This window comes from Neofelis nebulosa, chromosome 14 (genome assembly GCF_028018385.1).
Source record: "Neofelis nebulosa isolate mNeoNeb1 chromosome 14, mNeoNeb1.pri, whole genome shotgun sequence".
Taxonomy (NCBI): domain Eukaryota; kingdom Metazoa; phylum Chordata; class Mammalia; order Carnivora; family Felidae; genus Neofelis; species Neofelis nebulosa.
In genome coordinates this window covers 75,790,896-75,812,631 of record NC_080795.1, presented here as the reverse complement: position 1 = coordinate 75,812,631, position 21,736 = coordinate 75,790,896, and the positions used below count along the sequence as shown (strand labels likewise).

The 21,736-nt window shown below is 48.1% G+C and overlaps 1 protein-coding gene across 7 annotated transcripts in view; it reads left to right on the top strand.

The window, feature by feature from the left end:
• The window catches only part of ZFAT (zinc finger and AT-hook domain containing), a 287,200-nt gene that overhangs the window by 176,616 nt on the left and 88,848 nt on the right, over positions 1-21,736 (top strand). For 5 of the 7 annotated variants that reach the window (XR_009253547.1, XM_058699154.1, XM_058699157.1 and 2 more), the window contains 4 exons: positions 15,867-15,983; positions 16,185-16,272; positions 18,668-18,817; positions 20,607-20,780. Coding sequence is in view for 6 of the 7 variants with exons in the window: in XM_058699154.1 (XP_058555137.1) it covers positions 15,867-15,983; positions 16,185-16,272; positions 18,668-18,817; positions 20,607-20,780 (529 nt within the window). In the remaining variant the exon portion in view is untranslated. The remainder of the gene's footprint in view (positions 1-15,866; positions 15,984-16,184; positions 16,273-18,667; positions 18,818-20,606; positions 20,781-21,736) is intronic. The other 2 variants (XM_058699156.1, XM_058699155.1) reach the window with 1 other exon arrangement.

The window sequence follows — 21,736 nt, the reverse complement described above, 5'->3', positions numbered from 1 at the left end:
CATAATGGTGAAGTGTGTTTAATTCTTCAGTGGAAAGTGACGTAACATAATGAATGACTGTTTAGTTTTGCAAATTCTCATGTAACTCAAGGGGCTGACACCCGAGAGTGGTTTGAGCCTTGTTCACGTGATAAAGGAGGCACAGCTGGCCCCAGGCGTGGTTCTGCGTTAATGGCTTTCCTTTTTATATCACAGACGGCTTGGCTCAGAAGGAGGCTTCAGAAGCTGGGCCTGCTTCCACTCTGTTCTGGCACAAAGATCACCCATGCTGTAGCAGTTGGTCACTAAGGGTGAAATCAGGGTGCTATAGGTATAGTGGGTGGGTCAGAGCCCATGCTTTAGGGTTAGATGCCCGGGTTCTGATACTGCCTCCAGCACTCGCACCGGCTGTGGGTATTGGGACAAGTCACTTGTCCTTTCTGAGATTTGGTAGCCATATATATATATATATATATATATATATATATAGCCATAGATATAAAATATCTATGAAGAAGTATATGTCCATTTAAAAAATAATTTTTTTAATGTTCATCCATTTTTGAGAGACAGGGACAGAGTGCGAGGTGGGGAGGGGCAGAGAGAGAGAGAGAGAGAGAGACACAGAATCCGAAGCAGGCTCCAGGCTCCGAGCTGTCAGCACAGAGCCCGATGCGGGGGTCGAACTCACGAACCGCGAGATCATGACCTGAGCTGAAGTCGGATGCTTAACCGACTGAGCCACCCGGGCGCCCCAGTGTATGTCCATTTTATACACACACGCGTGTATACACGTACGTGCACAGACTGCACGTGTTAAACTCACACGTACGCACGCGTATACGTGCGTGTATTACACACGCCTCCAAATGGCAGAGCACAGATGTACGCATGTGTTTGTGTAGATAGATCTCCTAGGGTTACTGGGAGGATAACCTGGAAAGTTCTGGAGCAAGAACCCGGAGCAGCGATTGTGCTGTCCACTGTGTGCTCGCTACTACATGTGACCTGGGACCTCTTAGCACATGTTCTCTGTCCCTCTTTCTGCATAGCGCATGAAGGCACGCCGTTCTGTTTCCTTCCAGAAGAGCTGTTAGATTGGTGTTGATTCCTGTACCATCTTAGGGTGGAGAAAACCGGGGTGGCAGAAATCATGGCTATGACTTTGCTAGAAACGCACACGAAGCCAGGAGCTGAGTGAGGGCGACGTGAGGACAGGGTGCTGGGACAGCCTTGGAGGGTAGCAGTGAAGACCAGGAACCAGACCGTGTGTTTTAAACTCTGGCTCCCCCATTTACCGTGCATCCGACTTCAGGATGAGTCATGTAACTGCCCCATGCCTCGGTTTACCCATCCTCAGGGGAAGGTGAAGTGAGAGAACATGCGTAAACGTTTTAGAACAATGCCTGACGAGGAGTAAGCACCATGTGCCGTTGACTATTAACAATCGCTATCACTTACTGTAATTTTCATGTTGGGTCTTGTTCTGCCCTGAGAGACTTTGAAATGGAGGCTGAAGGTCGACCCCGAGGAGGAGGCTGGGAAAGAGCTCGGCAGTGTGTGCGGCCGCCTGTTTATCCTGTACCCATTTTCCTTGCCTGTCGCGTGTGTCAGAGGGACCCAGGTCCAGCCCAGGCTTTTCTTGCCTCTGGATGCTGGTACTCAGCCTTCTGGCCACATCCCTGGTCCTCAGGGTCAGCAGGGCCATGTCGGGAACATGTCCTGAGATCTTAAGCCCCAATTTCACATGCTTTCCTTTATCTTGATAATCCAGCACTTAGAGAAGCTTCTCTTTCCAACTCCCTGTGGTTGCGACTCTTCCTTCTGAGAGGCTTCTCTCCCTACTGTGGACACCTGAGGCAGCTGGGAAAGTGGGTGCTGAAGAAGGGAAGGAACAGTTTCTGTTTCGTCCTGTGGTCTGGACCCTCGAATCTTTACTCTCATACCTCTTCCGGGAGGTGGGATTATTTCCTCCCCGGGGCGGATCAGGAGCCCTCTCTGGGGGGTCATTCAGTAGCTTGCCCCCCATCGCGCTGGCCGGAGCTCAGGTCTGCGTGCTTATCTGTGAGCCACGCTCCTGTCACTGCCCACGCTGCATGGTGGGTCATGAACGGCAGCCACGTCCTTCTGAGGGGCCCCTGGGACACTTGCACACTGTTGGGAGGGACGTGGTGGGGGTACACTTTGTCCCATCAGAGCGGGGGCTGTGTTGATACTATTCGTGCTGTGTCTTGTGCCACAACAACGAAACGTCCCTGAACGTTACTGCAAGAGAGGAGCGGGAGTAAGGGAGTGTGGCTCTGTTGACCTTATAAAAACAGAGTGTTCTCGTGATTCTCATGAACACTCGTGTTTTCTTAGACGTTGTTGTTTGATCTATTCCCTCCCTCCCAGTATTTGCAGTTCTTCCATTTGAGACACTTTTAAAAAAATGTTTATTTGTTTAGAGAGAGAGTGTGCGAGCCGGGGTGGGGCAGAGAGAGAAGGGAGAGAGAGAATGCCAAGCAGGCTCCATGCTGTCAGCACAGAGCCAGACACGGGGCTCAATCCCACGAACCGTGAGACGATGACCTGAGCTGAAGTCAAGAGCCAGATGCTTGACCAGCTAAGCCTCATGGGAGCCCCCATTTGAGACACTTTTGAAGGTAAATGTGCTCCTGCTTCTCTGAAGCTCGCGACACAGGTCAGAGGCGCCGCAGTCTACGTGCCGGGCGTTGGGGCTTCGGATGTGAGTGAGACCCGGGGTCTGTCTTCAAGGTGCTCTTTGTTGCATGGGAGGACAAGCAAGGGGACAGTAATGGCGGTATGGCAATGAGGGAGGGAAGTGAGGCGAACACAGAGCGCCCTCCTCCTCCCACTCCGCCCCAGGGAGGTCCCGGCCGAGGTAGAGGGCTGCCCGGAGGAGGGGTTCCGAGTTTGATGAGTAGGCTTTGGCCACGAGAGAGGCAAGCAGAGAGGCAGCACACAAGGGGAAACCTTCTGTATTCCCACCAGGATATTGACAGCGTTTCCCGTGAATCACTGGGACTATATTGCCGATGTAGTCAGATGGCATCATGTATGAAAACGGGCACCAGTATCTTGATTTTAGACACCATTTGTCTTTTGAGCCTGTAAATTATTTCTGTAATGAGGCCAACATTGCCCTGGTGGGGAGATCTTCCATTAGCTTGCACTGCTTCCTTGCCCTCCCCAAGCCCTAGGCAGCCACTAATCTGCTTTCGATGTCTGTGGCTCGGCCTGGGTGGCACTTTGTATATATATAAACATACGTGCTTTCTCAGGGTCGCGGTGAGGGTCCCACAAGATAGCACAAGTGAGCTTCGTGATGTAAAGGTGCCGAGCCAAGGACTCTGGTCAGGGAAGGGTCTACCTGAGTTGGGAGAGTGGTGTTGTGTGACCTCACCTCGGCCTGGGGCTTGGTTCCCTTACCTGTGACCCAGGGAGATGGGCCAGGTGTGTCAAGAGTCTGGTTGGGCTTTTGCATTTGACCCAACACTTACGTGTTTTCAACACAGATTCCCATGTGGTGCAAAATTAAGGAGATTTCAGATTGACCCCCTGCCCCCCCAATGGGCCTCCATCCGGGTCCATCCCAGTTGTAATAGGAGTCTGGGATAATTTGGCTGAGTTCCTGTTTCTGTGACTCTCCACCATTTCTTTTTTTTTATTTTTTCATTTTTTTTAACGTTCATTCATTTTTCGAAAGGCAGAGACAGAGTGAGAGTGGGGGAGGGGCAGAGAGAGAGGGAGACACAGAATCCGAAGCAGGCTGCAGGCTGCAGGCTCCGAACTGACAGCTCAGAGCCCGACGCGGGGTCGAGCCCACGAACCGCGAGATCATGACCTGAGCCGAAGTCGAACGCTCAGCCAACTGAGCCACCCGGGCGCCCCTACTCTCCACCATTTCTTAGCTAATGATGCACCCAATGATCAGAAGGTGTGACTACATGTAATATAGTCTCTCCTTGCAGACCCTCCTTCTCTTGAGCAACCAGATGTTGTGACTTAGCGTCCAGGATGTATTGGCATCCAGGTCGGCAAGCCCACTTTTTACAGCACTGTGCAGACTTTGTGCAGGGGAGACTTAGGAGAACCCGGCGGTGATGAAGTGCCATGGGCTTTGGGTTGTGACGTGCTGTAGTTCAGACCTCGTATCCACCCCTGTGATCTCGGGCGTTTGCCGAGCCTCTGCTTTTTCAGCTGTAACACGAAAATTAGGTACCATCTCCTGCCCCTTGGGGTTGTGGCGAGTAAATTAGAAAATATATGTAGGGGTGCTGGGTGGCTCTTGATTTCAGCACAGGTCACGATCTCACAGTTTGTGAGTTCAATCCCCGCATAGTCTCTGTACTATGACAGTGTAGAGCCTGCTTGGGATTCTCACTCTCTCTCTTTCCCTCTCTCTCTGCCCCTCCCATGGCTCTCTCTCTCTCAAAATAAATAAACTTGAAAAAGTATATATATGTAGAACACTCAGGTCAGTTTTTTCAGTCCCTAGGTCACGGTCCATTTGGATAGTTGTGAAATCAATGGATTTCAACTAGTAAGTTGAGCACAACTAGTGAGCATATCTTAAGAATGAAGTTCGGTAGAATAAAATAGAAACCACCAGTCTTAGTCACCCTGACCCAGGGTTAAGTTTTGATTCCTGAGGCCTTTGTTTCCACGTCTCAGTGTGTTTACGTGTCAGCGTGTGTGACGTTGCCAAACGGGTGGCCCCTGTGGGTCCCAGGAAAGCAGTTGGTAAGTTGCTGACCCAGCTGATGTAACTCATGACACCCTGAATCAGAATCACATGGGGTGACAGGTCGCCGGGCTCTTGTCCCCTCTGTAAATTGAGGGGGACCTGGGAATCTGCGCCTTCAGTCCCTCCTGATGGACACGATTGAAATGGCAGGAAACAGAGCAGATGGTGACTGCTCAGGGTGTGTCAGTCTTTTCCCTTTATCTCCAGCTTGGGCGCTCTCCAAGAATACCTCACAGGTATCCAGCCGATCTGAGGGCGCCGTGGCAGCCACAAGCCCGCCCGCCCTTGGGAACGGGCACGTTTTGGTGTCATGTGCTGACTCCGCCCCTCACAAGGCTGTGGCTTCGCTTCCGAACTTCTCTGAGAGTTCGCTTCTGCGAAGCGCTCCAGGCTTGCTGTGGGGACTCGGGGATGACGGATGTGAGGGCCACGGCACAGGTCCAGGTGTCCAGGGGAGAGGCGGGTCTGAGCTAGCTCGTCCTTCTCAGTTAGCAGGAGGAGGGGAGCGGTAGTATTGGGCCGGTGGAGGACGCCTCTGTCCATCCATCCAGGGCGTGGTGGCCTCTTGGCACATGTTTGAAATGAGCGCTTGCCTGGTCTTTGAAAAGTGCTTGGTCTGTTTTTGGCTACAAGGGTACACATATTTAAAACATCTTGCATGTACTTGCTGGAGGTAAAGTAAAATAATACCTTGTCAAGAAAACACAGAGAAAGTAGAGGAACCCACCCTCTGGATCTTACTGGAAATAAATGGATTTGTCATTTTTTTTTTTTTTTTTTAGTGGAGGAAAATATTATTGAACTAAAGCGATTGGATATGAGGTTTTCCTTTTCCAAGGGCCGGGAGCCAGATGGACTTTTCCTCTGTGATCGCAGACCGTTTGTTTCTGTGTCACCGTGTTTGGGCATTTATCCGCAGCCCGGGGGACCTAGGGCCGGCAGAGCTTCCTGGGCGGAAAATGCAGCTTCCGTGAGCAAGGCCAGTGTGCAGAATTGGAGGGCATGGCCTGACACAACAGAACTGCTTTCAGCGGACAGGATGATCCTGGAGTTGACCTTCTAAATGGAGCACGTTTGGGGCTTTTATCTAGCTTGTTCAAATCAGTCCCCATTTCTGCCTTCAGAAATGGGTCACCTTTTCTGCCTTCGTCATACCTTCTGCCTCTGTGTGTTGGCAGTTCTCAGTGGCTCACGGGCCCCTTGAGGCCAGGGCCAGTGCCTCACACCTCTGTCCTCCGCCCAATGCCTGGCACGTAACAGGGGCCCTTGGAACATCTGAGGAATGAACGAGTGAGTCCATGGAGGACAGCAGATCCCATGACCATAGACTTTTATTCCTGAGAAATTGGTCAGAGTGCAGTCTCCCACCTTATTTTTTGAACTTGATATCAAATATTTTATTTTAGTTTTTGTTCTTTTTTTAAAGCCTGTTTATTTATTTTGAGAGAAGGAAAGAGAAAGAGAGAATCCCAAGTGGGGCTCGACCCGCAAACCCTGAGATCATGACCTGAGCTGAAATCAAGTCGGGCACGTAACCGACTGAACCACCCAGGCGTCCTGATGTCAGGTATTTTATAGGAGTGGTAATTATGCGATAGTGAATCCCCTTGGTGGCAGGGGCAGGTTTGCTGTTCTCCACCCACTGCTAGTTTCAGACTTGAGAACTGCCCAGTTGCTCTGGGGGCCAGGGCACCTGCTGCAGAGCTGTTGACCAAGGTGAGGTTCACCCAGGCAGAGAGCCAGGGCCTGAGCCTACGCCCAAGCCCTGGGGCTACTCCTGCGCCCCACACTGTGGCCACAGACTCTAGCTGATGCCTTTCTTCTTTCAAAGGGTCCTGTGTTGCTTTGAAGGCCGTTTCCACCAGAGCAAACAAACTCCGAGGTCTGGGCTCCTTGACCGTCATTATTATTACCGCACGGGCCTCTCCCTCTCCGCCTCTGCCGGGAACTCTTTTAACAACCGCTCTTTTTAAGTTTGCTGTGTCAGTTTGGGTTTTCATCTCCGGCACGGAACTGAGGTCGAAAAAAGAAATAAATGAGTCCTAAGAGTGCGCCCTCCTCCCAGCACCCTTTCCCACCGCCTGTGTCCTTCTGACAATCTTCAAAGACATCAAGAAATGAGGGGCCCTGATAAGCTCTAAGATAAATTGCTTTCAGACTATCAGAGATTAAAAGAAAAAAAAAATCAAATAGCAAGGACTCAGGGGAGATCACTGTAAACTCCTTCAAAGCCCTTCTGAACTCCTCCATCATCTCTGCTGATGAGGGCACCGGGGGCAGCTGACAGGCCTACTCTAGGACGTGCACCAGGCCCAGTGGCGTCTTTCCAAACGGTCTGTGAGCACGAGTTCCCGTGTGCAGACCCAGGGAGTGATGGAGTGACCTGGAAGGGTCAAGGGCAGAGGAGGACAGTGACAGAAACATCCCGAGCAGCCCTGAGCCCACGATGTAGCCTGCGTGGAAGTCTGTGGCATTGGCTACGTGCAAAGCTCAGGGCACCTTCCCTGGAGCTGCCTGGACCCCTGGGACCCCTGAGCTTGGCAGACATTGCTTGGAACCCAGGTGTTTTGTGGGAAGTGCATCCAGACCTTTTGGTGGTTCAGGGGGACTTTGTTAGGTTTTGTTTTTGTTTTTTAAGTACCTTTCTCCTGAGTATGCTCTGGGGAACACCACCCTCAGGAGAGGTTCTGCAAAGGCAGCAACTAAACCACAAAGGAATTTGGGAGGGTGCTGGCTCAGTTCCCTCTTGGAGACTCCCAGGCTGCGTTAGCCCCCAAGAAAGTCTGGTGTCTGAGGCTGAGTTGCATTGATAGCAATGCGGCAGCCACAGCAGCGGAGTCTTCAGATCTGTTGAGTGCTCACCATAGGCCAGGCTCTGTTCTAAGCACTCTATGTGTGTTGTCTCAAACTTTATTGTTTAGAACAGTTTTAGGTTCACTGCAAATTGAGCGGAAAGTGCAGAGATTTCTCTGTCCCCAAACGTGCACTACCTTCCCCACGACTGACATCCTATACCACGATGGTACCTTTGTTGTAATCAGTGAATGGGCATTGACACACTAGTCACACCCAGAGTCTGGAGTTAATTACATTAAGGCTCCCTCTTGGTGCTGTACGTTCGGAGGGTTTGGACAAATGGATCATGACGTGCGTCCACCATGCAGAGTAGTTTCACTGACCTAAAATTCTCCTTGCCCGCCTGTTCATCCCTCCCTTCCCCCTGCATTCTGGCCACTGTGGACCCTTTTACTTTCTGCATCGTTCTTTTTCCAGAATGTCATACAGTTGGAATCCTATAGCATGTGGCCTTTCACACTGCCTTCTTTCACTTAGTTACATGCATGTAAGTTTCTTCCCCATCTTTTCATGGCGTGAAGGCTCATTTCTTTTTAGTCCTGAGTATATTCCATTGTTTGGTTGTGCCACAGTGTATCTGTTTGTCAGTATTATGGATTTGGGCCATTCTAACAGGTCTATAGTAGTATCTCATTCTTGCTTTAATTTGCGTTTCCTGATGACATATGATGTGGAGCGTCTTCTCATTTACTTACTTTGGTGAGCTGTCTAGGTCTTTGGCTTGTTTAAAATTTTTTTTTTATTGTTGACTTTGAAGAGTTCTTTGCATATTTTGGCTAAGAGTCCTTTATCAGATATATCTTTGGCAAATATCTTCTCTCATTCTGTGACTTTTTTTTTTTCTTCTCTTGACACCATCTTTCATAGAGCAGAAAATTTAATTTTAATGAAGCCCAGTTTATCGATTCAGTCTTTCATGGATTGGGCCTTTTGTTGTATCTAACAAGTCGTTATCATATTCAAGGCCATCTAGGTTTTCTTTTTTTTTTCTTTAAAAAAAATTTTTTTTAATGTTTATTTGTTATGGAGAGACAGAGAGACACAGAGTGTGAGCAGGGGAGGGGCAGAGAGAGAGGGAGACACAGAATCCAAAGCAGGCTCCAGGCTCTGAGCTGTCAGCACAGAGTCTGACACGGGGCTTGAACTCACAAACTGCGAGATCATGACCTGAGTCACCCAGGCACCCAGGCACCCCCAACTAGCTTTGCTTGTATGCATTCTAGGAGTTTTATAGTTTTGTGTTTTACATTTAGGTCTGTGATCCACAACGAGTTAATATTTGTGGAAGACTGTAAGATGTGTGTCTGTCATTTTGGCTGTCCAGTTGTTCTAGCATCATTTGTTGAGAAAACTGTCCTTGCTCACTTGTATAGTATTTGCTGCTGTGTCAAAGATCAGTTGACTGGGCTCTATTCTCTTTCACTGATCTGCTGTCTATTTTTTTTTTTTTTTTACCAGTGCCACACTGTCTTCATCATTGTTGCTTTATGATAAATCATGAAGTTGAGTAGTGTCAATCTTCCAACTTTGTTTTTCTCCTCCAATATTGTATTGGCTATTCTGTTTTTGTTTTTGCCTCTCTGTATAAGCTTTACAGGCAATTTTTCCATAACCATAGAATAACTTGCTGGGATTTTGGTTGGGGTTGCATTGACTCTATATATAGATCCAGTTTTGAAGAACTGACATCTTAACCATATCGAGTCTTCCTGTCCATGAACATGGGATAGCTTTCTACTTTTTTTTTCTTTGATTTCTTTCATCAGCATTTTGTAGTTTTTCTCATATAGATCTTGTGCATATTTTATTACATTTATACCTAAGCATTTCAGTTGTGCGTGGTGCTCATATAAATGGTATCATTTTTAATTCCAGATTCCACTTATTCATTGCTGATATATAGGATAGCAATTGACTTTTGTGCATTAACTTTTTATCTTGTAACCTTGCTGTAATGATTGCTTATTAGTTCCAGGAGTTTTTTTTTTTTTTTTTTTTAATCTATTCTTCCAGATTTTCTACATAGATGATTATGTCATCTGCAAACAAAGACAGTTTTATCTCTTTTTTCCTGACGTGTATGTCTTTATTTCCTTTTCTTGCCTTATTGCTTTAGCTAGGACTTCAGTACAGTGTTGAAAGGAGTATTGGGAGATGACATTCTTGCCTTAATCTAATCTAATCATAGTGGGAAAACATCCAGTTCCTCTCACTATTAAGTATGATGTTAGCTGTAAGTGTTTTGTAGATAATCTTTGTCTAAAGTTGAGGCAGTTCCTCCCTCTTCCTAGTTTACTGAGATTGTCTGTCATGAATGGGTGTTGCATATTATGAAATTCTTTTTCTGCTCCTGTTGATATGAGCATGTGATTTTTATTTCTTAGCCTGTTGCTGTGATAGATTATATTATTTGATTTTAGAATGTTGAGTCAGCCTTGCCTACCAGGGATAAATCCCACTTGGTTGTGGTGTATAGTTCTTTTGTTGTTGTTTTTAAAGTTTACTTATTTTGAGAGAGAACGAGGGAGAGCATGAGCAGGGGAGGGGCAGAGAGAGAGGAAGAGAGAGAATCCCAGGCAGGCTCTATGCTGTCAGTGCAGAGCCTGATGTGAGGCTTGAACTCATAAACTATGAGATCATGACCTGAGCTGAAATCAGAGAGTCAGATGCTTAACTGACTGAGCTACCCAGGCTCCCCATCCCATTTGGGGTATACAGATCTTATTATACATTGTTGGGTTTGATGTGCTAAGGTTTGGTGAGGATTTTTGCCTCTCTGTTCATGAGAGATATTGGTCTGTAATTTACTTTTCTTACAATGTTTTTGTCTATTTTTGCCATTAGGGTAATGCTGGCCTCATAGAATGAGTTAGGAAGTAATTCCTCTGCTTCTGTTTTCTAAAAGAGATTGTAGAGAATTGGTATAATTTGTGCCTTATGTGTTTGGTAGACACATCTAGTCTTGATGCTTTTTCTGTTGGAAAATTATTAATTATTGATTGAGTTTCTTCAGTAGAGATAGGCCTATTATGATTATTTCTTTTGGCATGAATTTTGGCAGATTGTGTCTTTTAAGGAATTGGTTTGTTTCATCTAGGTTGTCAAATTTGTGGGCATAACATTGTTCATGGTATCCCTTTACTACCTTTGTAATGTTCATGGGATCTGTAGTATGTCCCCTTTTTCATTTCTGATGTTAGTGGCTTCTGCCCTCCCTTTTGCCTAGTTAGACTGGCTAGAGGCTTAATGATTTTATTGATCTTTTCAAAGAACCAACTTTTGGTCTTGTTGATTTTTCTCTATTGATTTCCTGTTTTTAATTTAATTGGTTTCTGCTCTAATTTTTCATATTTTTCTCTTATGCTTAACCTGGGTTTAAGTTAGTCATCTTTTCTACTTTCCTAAGGTGGAAGTTTAAATGATTGATTTTAGATCTTCTTTTCTAATATTATACATTCAGTGCTATATAGATTTCCCTCCAAGTACAGCTTTCATTGCTTTCCATATATTTTGAGAAGTTGAGTTTTCATTTTTATTTAGTTTAAAATACTAAAAAAATTTTTCTTGTGATTTCTTCTTTAACTCATGTTATTAAAAGTATATTATTTAATATGTACATATTTTGATATAGTCTTAGCTATCTTTCTTTATTGATTACTAGTTTAACCCATTGTGAGCAAACACTCTATGGTTTCTGTTCTTTTGAATTTGTTGAGGGCTGTTTTATGGTCTAGAATGTGGTCTGTTTTGGTGAACGTTCTGTGTGACCTTGAGAAGAACGTGTATTCTGCTGTTGTTAAATAAAGTAGTCTATGGATGTCACTTTACCCAGTTGATTGATTGAATTCAGCTGTGTTGTTGAGTTCAGCCATGTCCGCGCTGACTGTCTGCCTGCTGGCTCTGTCTGTTTCTGAGAGAGGGGTGTTGAAGTCTCCAGCTAAGACAGTAGATTTGTTTATTTCTCCTTTTGCCATTCTGCCATTTTTTGCCTCATGCTTTTTGACTCTGTTGTTAGATGCACGCATGTTAAGGACGATTATGTCTTCTTAGAGAACTGATTCCTTCAACATTAGGTAATGCCCCTTTTTATCACTGATAACCACCTCTGAAGTCTGTTCTCTCTTAAATTAGCAAGCTACTTCCTGTTTCTTTTGATGAGTGTTAGCATGGTATATCTTTCTCCACCTATTTTCTTTTAATCTGTATGTGTCTTTAAATTTAGGGTGGGCTTCGTAGAGCCAACATATAGCTGAATCTTGTTATTTGATCCAGTTTGGTAATCTCTTTTTTTTTTTTTTTAATTTTTTTTAACGTTTATTTATTTTTGAGAGACAGACAGAGAACGAGCAGAGGAAAAACAGAGAGAGAGGGAGACACAGAATCCGAAGCAGGCTCCAGGCTCTGAGCCGTCAGCACAGAGCCCGATGCGGGGCTCAAACCCACGAACCGTGAGATCATGACCTGAGCCGAAGTCGGACGCTTAACCGACTGAGCCACCCAGGCACCCCAGTTTGGTAATCTCTTAATTGGTGCAGTTTAGATCATTGATGTCCAAAGTGATTATTGATACAGTTGAATTAATAGTTACCATATTTGTTACTGTTTTCTGTTTGTTGCCCTTGTTTTCTGTTTCTTATCTTCTACTCTTGTTCTTTTCTGCCTTTTGTAGTTTTAACTGGGCATTTCAGATGGTTTCATTTTCTTTCCTTTCTTAGCTTATCACTTACAATTTTTTTTTTTAACTTTTGCTAGTGTTTACCCTAGAACTTGTAGCATACATTTACATAGAATCCAAGTTAGCTTTCAGATAGCACTGTTCTACACTGTGGATAGTGTCAGTATCTTGTAGTAACAAAATAACCCTAATTCCTTCTTCATACCCTGTGTATCATTGCCGGTATTTATTCACTTATATATAAGCATATATATGTGTATTGAATACATTGTTGCAGTCATTATTTCGAACAAACTTTCTGTTAGATCAATGAAGATTAAGACAAATAAGAGCTTTTATTTTACCTTTACTTCTTCCTTCTCTAGTGCTCTTTCTTTATGAAGATCAACTTTTGACTTTTTCCTTTTTGTTTGCTTTTTTTTTTTTTAACTTTATGTTGCTTTAATATTTCTTGTAAGACAGGTCTTAGTGGTAATAAATTGCTTCAATTTTGTTTGTCTGAGAAAGTATTTTCCTTCATTTTTTCCTCTTTCTTTCTTTCTTTTTTTTTTTTTTTTTTTGAGAGAGCAAGACAGAGCATACATGGGTGAGCTTGGGAGAGGCAGAGGGAAGGGGAGAGAGAGAATCTTAAGCGGGCTTTGCACTGACATGATGAGGCGTTTGATATCACAACTCTGAGATCATGACCTGAGACAAAATCAAGAGTCAGACGTTTAAACAATTAGCCACCCAGGTGCCCCTCCTTCATGTTTGAAGGGTAGTTTTGCAGGGTACAGAATTCTGAGTTGGTGTTTTTTCCTTTATGTAAACATTTCACTCCATTCTCTTCTTGCTTGTGTAGTTTCTGAGAAGTTGGGTGCAATTCTTATCTTTGTTCCTCTATAGGTAAGGTGTTTTTTTGTTTGGTTTTATTTTTTACCTCTGGCTTCTTTCAGTATTTTTTCTTTATCTTTGGTTTTCTGTAGTTTGAAAATGATGGGTGTAGTTTATTTGGTATTATTCTTACTGGATGTTCTCTGAGTTTTTGGGATCTGTGGCTTGGTGTTTGACATCATATTAGAGAAGTTCTCAATCGTTATTGGTGTAGGTATTTCTTCATTTTCTTTATCTCTTTCTTCTCATATTCCTACTACATACACGTCCCTTTGATACTCTGTTCTGTGTTCATCAATCTTTCTGCTTGCTTTTCAGTTTAAAAATTCTTTTTTATATTTATTTATTTTTGAGAGAGAAGAGTGAGCAAGCAAGCGAGCGGGGGAGGAGCAGAGAGAAAGGGAAACACAGAATCTGAAGCAGGCTGCAGGCTCTGAGCTGTCAGCACAGAGCCCGATGCGGGGCTCGAACCCACAGACCGTGAGATCATGACCTGAGCTGAAGTCGGACGCTTAACCGACCTGAGCCACCCAGGCTCCCCTTGCTTTTCAGTTTTAGAGGCTTCTTTTGAGATATCCGTAGACTCTGAGATTGAGCTGTATCCAGTCTAGCATGCCCATCAAAGGCTTTCTTCATTTCGGCCACAGTGGTTTTGATCTCTAGCCTCTCTTTGTTGGTTCTGAGAATTTTCGCCTCTGCTTCCATTGCCCCTCTCCTTTACGTGCTGTCTGCTTTGTCCAGTACAGCTCTTACTCTCAGTGTGCACGTTCAAGTTGTTTTAAATGCTTGGTCTCATAATCCCCAAATCCTTGCCGTATCTGAATCTGCTTTTGATGCTTGCTCTGTCTCTTCAAACTGTGCTTTTTGCCTTTTCGTGAGTCTTGTAATATTATTCTTCCTTCATAGCTGGACAGGATGTACTGGGTACAAGGACTTGCCATAAATAGGCGTTTAGTAATGTATTGGTAAGGTGTGGGGGAGGAGAATCATTCTGTAACCCTGTGATTAGGGCTCAGTCTCTCAGGAGCCTCTGCCTATGGACATGAACTTCACCAGTGTTCCTCATTTTTTTTTTTTTTTTTTCCAACTCCCTTAGGTGGGTAACGATGGCTAAAGTGGGCCGGGTTCGGGTCTGTCCTTTCTCCCATGTGGAAGGCTGTAGGGGGCTGGAATTGGGTACTTCTCCTCCTCCAGGTAGCTTAGTCTCCGATAATACCCCGGCAAGCTAGGCTCTGGTGAACTGGTTTCCTCTGGGGGCCAGGTGTTGTCAAGGATAGAATGCTCCAGCGTGTTTCAGAATGGTTCCTTTTCCCTTCTCCCTGCCAGAAGTATGGGTTTTTCTCTGATGCTCACTGTGAGTACAGGGTGGAGGCCCTAGGGGTAAAACTCACAAAAGTGGGTGCCCCTGGAATGCTGAAATCTCCTACTTGGCTATGGTGAATTTCCAGCAGCTTATCAATTCCAGTCTTGGTTGCCCTACTCTGGTCCTGGTTTTCTGGGGGGTGTCTGCCTGTGGGATTTTGCTCCAGTAAGTTGTGATTCGCTGCCTTCTCTTCAGGTTGGGGGGCACTGGCTTGCCCCTGTGACCTCACGTGTCTTAAGGGTTAAGAAGGGTTGTTCCTTTCTCAGCGTATTCATCTACTGTTAGGATGGAGTAGAAACTTCTGAGCCTCTCCCGTGCTGGACTAGAAGTTGCGAGTCTGCTTTATGTGTTTGTAATTTCATTTTTCCTCCTAGCAACAGGCGGTTTTTATTGCCATTTTACAAATGAGGAAACCAAGGAGCGGACGGTTAAGTCACTTGCCCAGGGTTCCCCAGCTAAGTGGCGAAACCAGGATTTGAGCTCGGGGTCTGTGAGTCCTGAGTCTGTGCTCTTGGTCACTGTCTTATAGGAGCAGGAACTCTGGACTACAGGGGTCTGCCTTGGACGCCCATCTCTGCCCTCCAGGGGGTGTGGCCTTGGGCGGCTCTGAATGCCCCGTCGGTCGTGGTATGTAACACACAGCACTCTGGACGAGGAAGTTCGGAAGAAATGGTCGCTGTTGCTGCTGCTGTTATTAGTCTGAGTTGACTGCGTTTCTGGGTGCCTCTGAGGGTTGTGTTCGTTTACTAAGACATGAGAGCACTTGGTTCGATCCTGAGCTCCTAGCAGATGCCCAACAAATGGTGGGGGTTCATTCTGTAAATGCAGGATCCCCCTGTGTGCAGGTCTCTGTCCAAACACCAGACACGTTGGATTGCAGTCCGCCCTGATGACTTCTTCTTAGCTAGTTACAGCTGCAGTGACCCTCTTTCCAAATGAGGTTTCATTCCGAAGTACTGGGGGGTTAGGACTTCACTACGTGGATTTTGCAGGAGACACGGTTTAACCCCTAACACCCACCCTCTGGGGACAGTTGGCCCATGAACTATCCCAATAGTGAGCCGAGGGAAAAGGCAGATGAGCAGAGCTAGAGCCTGATCATTCACAAGCGTTTCTCCTTTTGTGGGAGCTGGATCCACGAAGCGAGGAGCATGAACCTCCGTGGGACGCGGCCTGGGGAGTAGCAGGAGCGGCCCGGGCGGGCCTGTGTGCATTCAGGTTCAGACGCCCGCTCTTCCTCTCAGACTCGGGGCTCATCCCTCTGGGCCTCGGTTTCTTCATCTGCAATGTGAGCACAGTAATGCCTGTCCACTGAGAGTGGTTGTGAGTCCCAGTAAAATAACTCTGTGAAACCCCCCCACACCACGCAGAGAGCATTGGAGGACATAATACGCATTGGGTCGCGGAGCAGCGCCGGTCTGCGTGGTAGACCTCGAGGCCAAGCCCTGCCCTCTGCTGGCCCGGCCACCTTCACCGGACCCTCGTCTGTAAGCCCCGTCCCTCCCTTCTGACGCGGAGCCGCTACTGTTCCCGGGCTGTGAGGGCCAGGTGCAGGGGCATGTCACACGTTTGCAAAGGTGCACTGTGGTCTGGCCGTGGTGGCGGTGGTGGTGACGGTGGTGGCGGACGTTCCACGGAGCCGAGGTTTAAGTGGGACGCTTAATTGACTGTGCTCTCTTTCTGTTAAGGACAAAAGGAGTTATTCTTGTCCTGTGTGTGAAAAGTCTTTTTCAGAAGATCGATTGATCAAGTCACATATCAAGACCAACCATCCTGGTAAGGTTATGCATTTGGAGAGGAAATTAACTTTAAAATGCTTATGTTTCATTCACTTATTTGTTTATTCATTCATTTATTTTTAATGCGTTTTTAATTTATTTTTGAGAAAGTGCTGAGCGGGGGAGGGGTAGATGGGAAGGGGAACCAGGATCCGAGGTTCACGCTCCTCGCTTCGTGGAGCCAAACACGGGCCTTGAGCTCATGAACCGTGAGATCGTGACCTGAGCCCAAGTTGGACCCCTAACTGACTGAGCCACCCAGGCATCCCTAAAATGCTTATGTTTATTTTAAAACACAGCATTACATGTCAACTGCACTAAATGGAAATAAAGAGGGACGGAGGTATGAGTAAATTTAAGGGATACGATTACCTTTATTTAAGGTTGGGAATTTATAACCATTTACTTCATTTTATCCTTTCATCTGGCCTTCAGATACTCTCCCCACACTGTCATCTCCCTCCCCCCTTTTCATGTGCACCTTGAATGCCTTCAGATGGGTCACTTACAATGCAGGTCTGACCTAGACTCCACTCCCTGGAAGCCGGTGCCTGGCCCCCGTGAAAAGCTTGTTCCCCAACAGGGTGGTTTATGAAGGGTGTGCACTCCCAGGCTGAGGAGCCTTGGCGAGTCGGGCTGACTGTCACCCTGGGTCTCCCCACACTGGTTTCCTTAGCCACTTAGAGGTGTGAGCACGAGCCACCTGGCCACTCATGCCTGCCACACTTCTGTTCTCGCCAACTGGGACACATTTCCTCCATTCTGCCCCGTTAATTCCTGTGTGTTCTCTGTGTTCTTCCTTGGGGAGGATGTGAGGGCTCCCTGGCTGGGGACGCTGACCCCTGTGTTCAGGTCATTGCCACCACCTTGCCACCCCGTGAGAGCCTTGGGGTAGGGCTGCCACCGTTAAGGCCCATCCCCAGATCTGGGTATCACACGGGCAGGCCCGGGGGCACAGACATGGGTGGTAACATGGGTGCTGTGTGTGGCAGAAGTGAGGGACAGGTAAGCCGGTGCACTTCGCCTGCGTCCGTGTCCCTTTTCTCTTTGTTTTGTGTCCGCTCTTGTCTTTGGGCACCGACTGCCTGATTACCGATGATAATGGGGAAAAGTAGAGAGATCACAGAGTTCACGAACTCTCACGTTCTGTCCGGGAGCAGATGGAGCCCTGAGGCCTTCACCCGTGGTGTCCTGGTGGCTTCGTCCTGCCCTCCCCGTGTCGGCCTGTGTCCCGTGTCACCCGTGTCCGGTGTGAGCCAGGGATGCTCATTTAAACCGCCCAACCTTTGCTCATGAACGTGTGTGAGCTGTTCTTTCTCTTTGGGTGAAACTTGAAATGTCTACAAAACAGGGTAACAGGAGGGACCCCAAGGATCCATAACAGCCTGGCCTCTGCATCCGCGTGCCCTTTATCAGATTTGTTTCCTGTACTGACCCTCCAGACTTTTGTCCTAGAATATCTTCAAGTTCGTCCCACACGCGTGCCATTTCCCCGTAAAAGAACTTAGGATGCATCTGTAGCAAGTAAGGGCGTCTTCTGAACACAACCACTGGGTCGCCATTAAAACACTTGTTATGAGGAGCACTGGGTGCTATGTGTTACATTCTAAATCTGAAACCAATTTTACCCTGTATGTTAGCCAACTAGAATCTTTTTTAACATTTTTTTTTTTTTAACGTTTATTTTTGAGAGAGACAGAGACAGAATGCGAGTTGGGTTAGGGGCAGAGAGAGGGAGACACAGAATCCAAAGCAGGCTCCAGGCTCCGAGCTGTCAGCACAGGGCCCGACGCGGGGCTCGAAGTCACGGACTGTGAGATCGTGACCTGAGGCGAAGTCGGACGCTCAGCCGACTGAGCCACCCAGGCGCCCCTAGCCAACTAGAATTGAAATAAAAACAAAAGTAAAATCAGGCAAAACAAACAGAATTAATGGTAATTCCTTATCATTACCTACCATTAGTTCATTTAAAATTTCCCAAGTCCACTGAAGATTGTTTGAATCAAGACTCAGGCATTTTGTTTTTAGTTGTCACGTCACTCGAGTGTCTTGTATTCTGTGGGACACCCCAGCCCACTTTTGTTCCCGTGACATCAATTTGTTGGAGGGACCGGGTCACTTCTCCTGTAGATGATTTCACGTCCTGCATTTGTGTGACGGTGCCTTGTGGCATTGTTTCTCTGTCCCTCACGTTTTATGCTCACAGATATTTAGATCTGAGACTTGTAGATTCTGGTTTAACTTTTAGGCCTAAATTCTATTGCTGGACTCCATGGGGCACATCTGGATTTGTCACGTTAGTGCTGGGGTTCGGGCACCGTCACGAGGTTCATGTCCATCTTTCATGAGCCGATCTCCTTTGGCTTCTGATGATCACCCTGCTTTTCATCTAGAGGTCTCCATGAGCACTATTTCCGAGGTTCTCGGGAGGAGGGTTCAGCTGAAAGGGCTGATTGGAAAGAGAGCCATGAAGTGCCCGTATTGTGATTTCTATTTCATGAAGAACGGCTCAGACCTTCAGCGTCATATTTGGGCTCACGAAGGTGAGTACTCATCTCTCAGGATGGAGCATCCTTTCAATGTCATGCTTCTGAGCTTCACGCAGGAGTGCTTTAGGGGGAAGCCGTGTCGCCATGCGCCCTGCAGTTAGACTTCCTTCCACTTACCCAGAAACGTGTGCAGCAGCCAGCTGAGCTCCGTGATTTCAGTCACTGCCTGTTCAGTGGCAAGTGCAGTGAGCAGAGGCGTGCAGTTCTTTGTAGCTTTTGTTGGGATTGCAGCGAAATAAATCCGCACGACCCCTGCACTAGGCAGTGGGCTTCAGGAGGACAGGAACAGCACTGTCTCAGTCACGGAGGTGACTGGTGGCGGCCGTGGTGCACTGGCTCGGTAGGTGCTGAGGAAGTGTTGGTGTTGGACAAATGAGCAAAGGCGAAGAGGACAGCAGAACGTCGTCTGGTCCCAGCATCGTGGAGGAAGAATCCAGGAGGCGGGAGGAACACAGGCTGTGCTTTCGGGGTGCTTGCCTAAGAGGGGAGGAACGGGGAGCACACTCTGGGGCTTTGGGCAATTGGAGGTCGGGAGACTGCCAGAGACAGTGGGCCACCTACTTTGCCTCCCGCCGTAGGGACGCGGCTCTCCTGGGGGTGAGGCTCGGTGGTGGGAGCAGGGGGAGCCCTTCCGGATGTTTGCAGAGGTCCCGCCTGTGAGTTAGGAAACTGGGAAGCTGCGGGCAGGAAAACAAGAGGGCTCCTGGGGAGGACAGAGGATGAAGAGTTTCTACGGCGTGGCCAGAAGCACCTGCTCTCAGGCCTCGGGGGAAGTGCTGTCAGGAAGGGAGAGGCGGTCGGGTTGGTCAGCAATGCAGCAGGGCCCACGCCAGGCAGAAGGAGCTGAGGCCAAAGCCGCGGTGGGGGAGGTGCGTTTGTTTACCAGCACGGGTGCACCCCAGCTCTGTGCCCCGGGCACACCTTGCAGCCTTCCTGAAGCCTCAGTTTCCTCCACTGCCAAGCCTCAGGCCTTGTAGACAGGGGCTGAACCTGCCGGGCGCGCAGCGTGGCAGGTTCCCCCTGCGCTCGGTGTCGGGAACAGCGTCCCTCTCCCCATGCCTGTGGCACCAGGTGTCGCAGCCTTTTTCACTTTACATTCTCCCCCGGACAGAGGCCGCAGGGGCAGGGGCTTCTCCGCTTCAGAGAACACCCCCCCCCCAAACCCCGCGTTCAATACGGAGCAGGTCCTCAGCAGGTGTTTGCTGAGTGAAGGGAGAGCGGCCAGGATGCCCCACAGTCCAGGCCATTAGCCCAACACCAGCTGATGTCAGGGTTCTGTTGGGTGTATGAAAACGTGCTTTCACATCTGATCCTAGGTGCCCGAGCACGTTGGGTTTTGCACACAGACCCTTGTTTCCTTGAATTTTTGTCAGCTCGCCTCAGTCCCGTTGGATTGAGTGAACGTGTGCTGCAGGGACTGCCCGGGGTCCGTGCCCTCAAGGGGTTCCCAGACCGTGGGGAGCGGCAGTGTGAACGGCTTGTGATGCACTGTAGCAGTACAGCTAGCAGAGGGGTCGAGGACATTCGCTTGGGAGGGCCAGAGGAGACCGCCCAGGGGAGGCCCTGGCAGAGCCGGGAGGAAGGGCGTGGCGGGCCGAAGGAACAGCATGGAGGAGCCTGGCGAGACAGGTGTGCGCCATGTTCAGGGACAGGCAGGTGCACTGCTTTGTTCAAAGTGGATGTGCACACGTATCCTTGGGATGCACACACGGGTGCAGATGGGGGTGTGTGTGTGTGTGTGTGTGTGTGTGATTCTGTGTGTTTTTTTCCCCTCCTCTGGTAGGTGTGAAACCCTTCAAGTGTTCTTTGTGCGAGTATGCAACTCGCAGCAAGAGTAACCTCAAGGCTCACATGAACCGTCACAGCACTGAGAAAACCCACCTGTGTGACATGTGTGGCAAGAAATTCAAATCAAAAGGGACGTTGAAGAGTCACAAGCTCCTTCACACTGCTGACGGTGAGTCCAGGACTCTGTACCATAGTGAGTTTGTTTCCCTCTTGAAAGTGTGGTTTGAGGGGCGCCTGGGTGGCTCGGTGGGTTAGACGCCTGACTCTTGATTTCGGCTCTGGCCGTGATCTTACGGTCAGTGGGATGGGGCCCCGTGTCTGGCAACACGTGCTCTCTCTCTCTCTCAAAAAAACCCACAAAAACCCAAAAGTGTGGTTTGAAGCTGACATTCCAAGTTCAGCAGAAACTGTGGATGTGTTGCCTACAGGCGAGACAGAGCTGTATCTTGTAGAATTTCAGTCCTGGGAGAGAGGGGACAGAACTCACCTGCTTCCTCATTTTCCCTGTGTTCAGTGTCGGAGGCTTGCCTGACCTCCACCAGTGCTTGCTGAACCCTGGGAATGTGTATGTGTGTGTGTGAGTGTGTGTGTGCGCGCGCACACTCGTGTGTATACATAGGGCCGGAGGGGACGCTGCTTCAGGGAACAAGGCACCCTCGGGAGGCCTTGATCTCAAAGTTGGAACCTTCTTCAGCCCTCCACCCCCACCAGAGCCTGAGGACCTCGAGTGGCAGCCACGCTCACGATCACACTCGACCTGATCACACCTGGTCCACTTGGTTCACACTCAAGTGGATGCATATCAGCTAAGCCACCGCAGGGGTTGATATTCAGCCCCAAATGGGGGGCTCAGTCTAAAATACACACAATGCTTGGGCAAATCTGACCTTGGTGAAGTACACTTCAGTGGATTTCTACTTTCATTCCTTCATTAAGAACCATGGATCGAGTTCTTCCTCTGGTCCAGCTGTGCCTGGGGTGTAGGGTCAGTAAGGAGCAGCCTCCGGCCCTGGGGAGTTTATAGCCCAGCGGGGGTGGGGGGGGGTGGGGGGAGAACCACACACAGCTGTGCTGAAGGTGGATGTGGTGATGGAAGGCGGCTCGCAGCCCTGGGAGGAGGGTGTG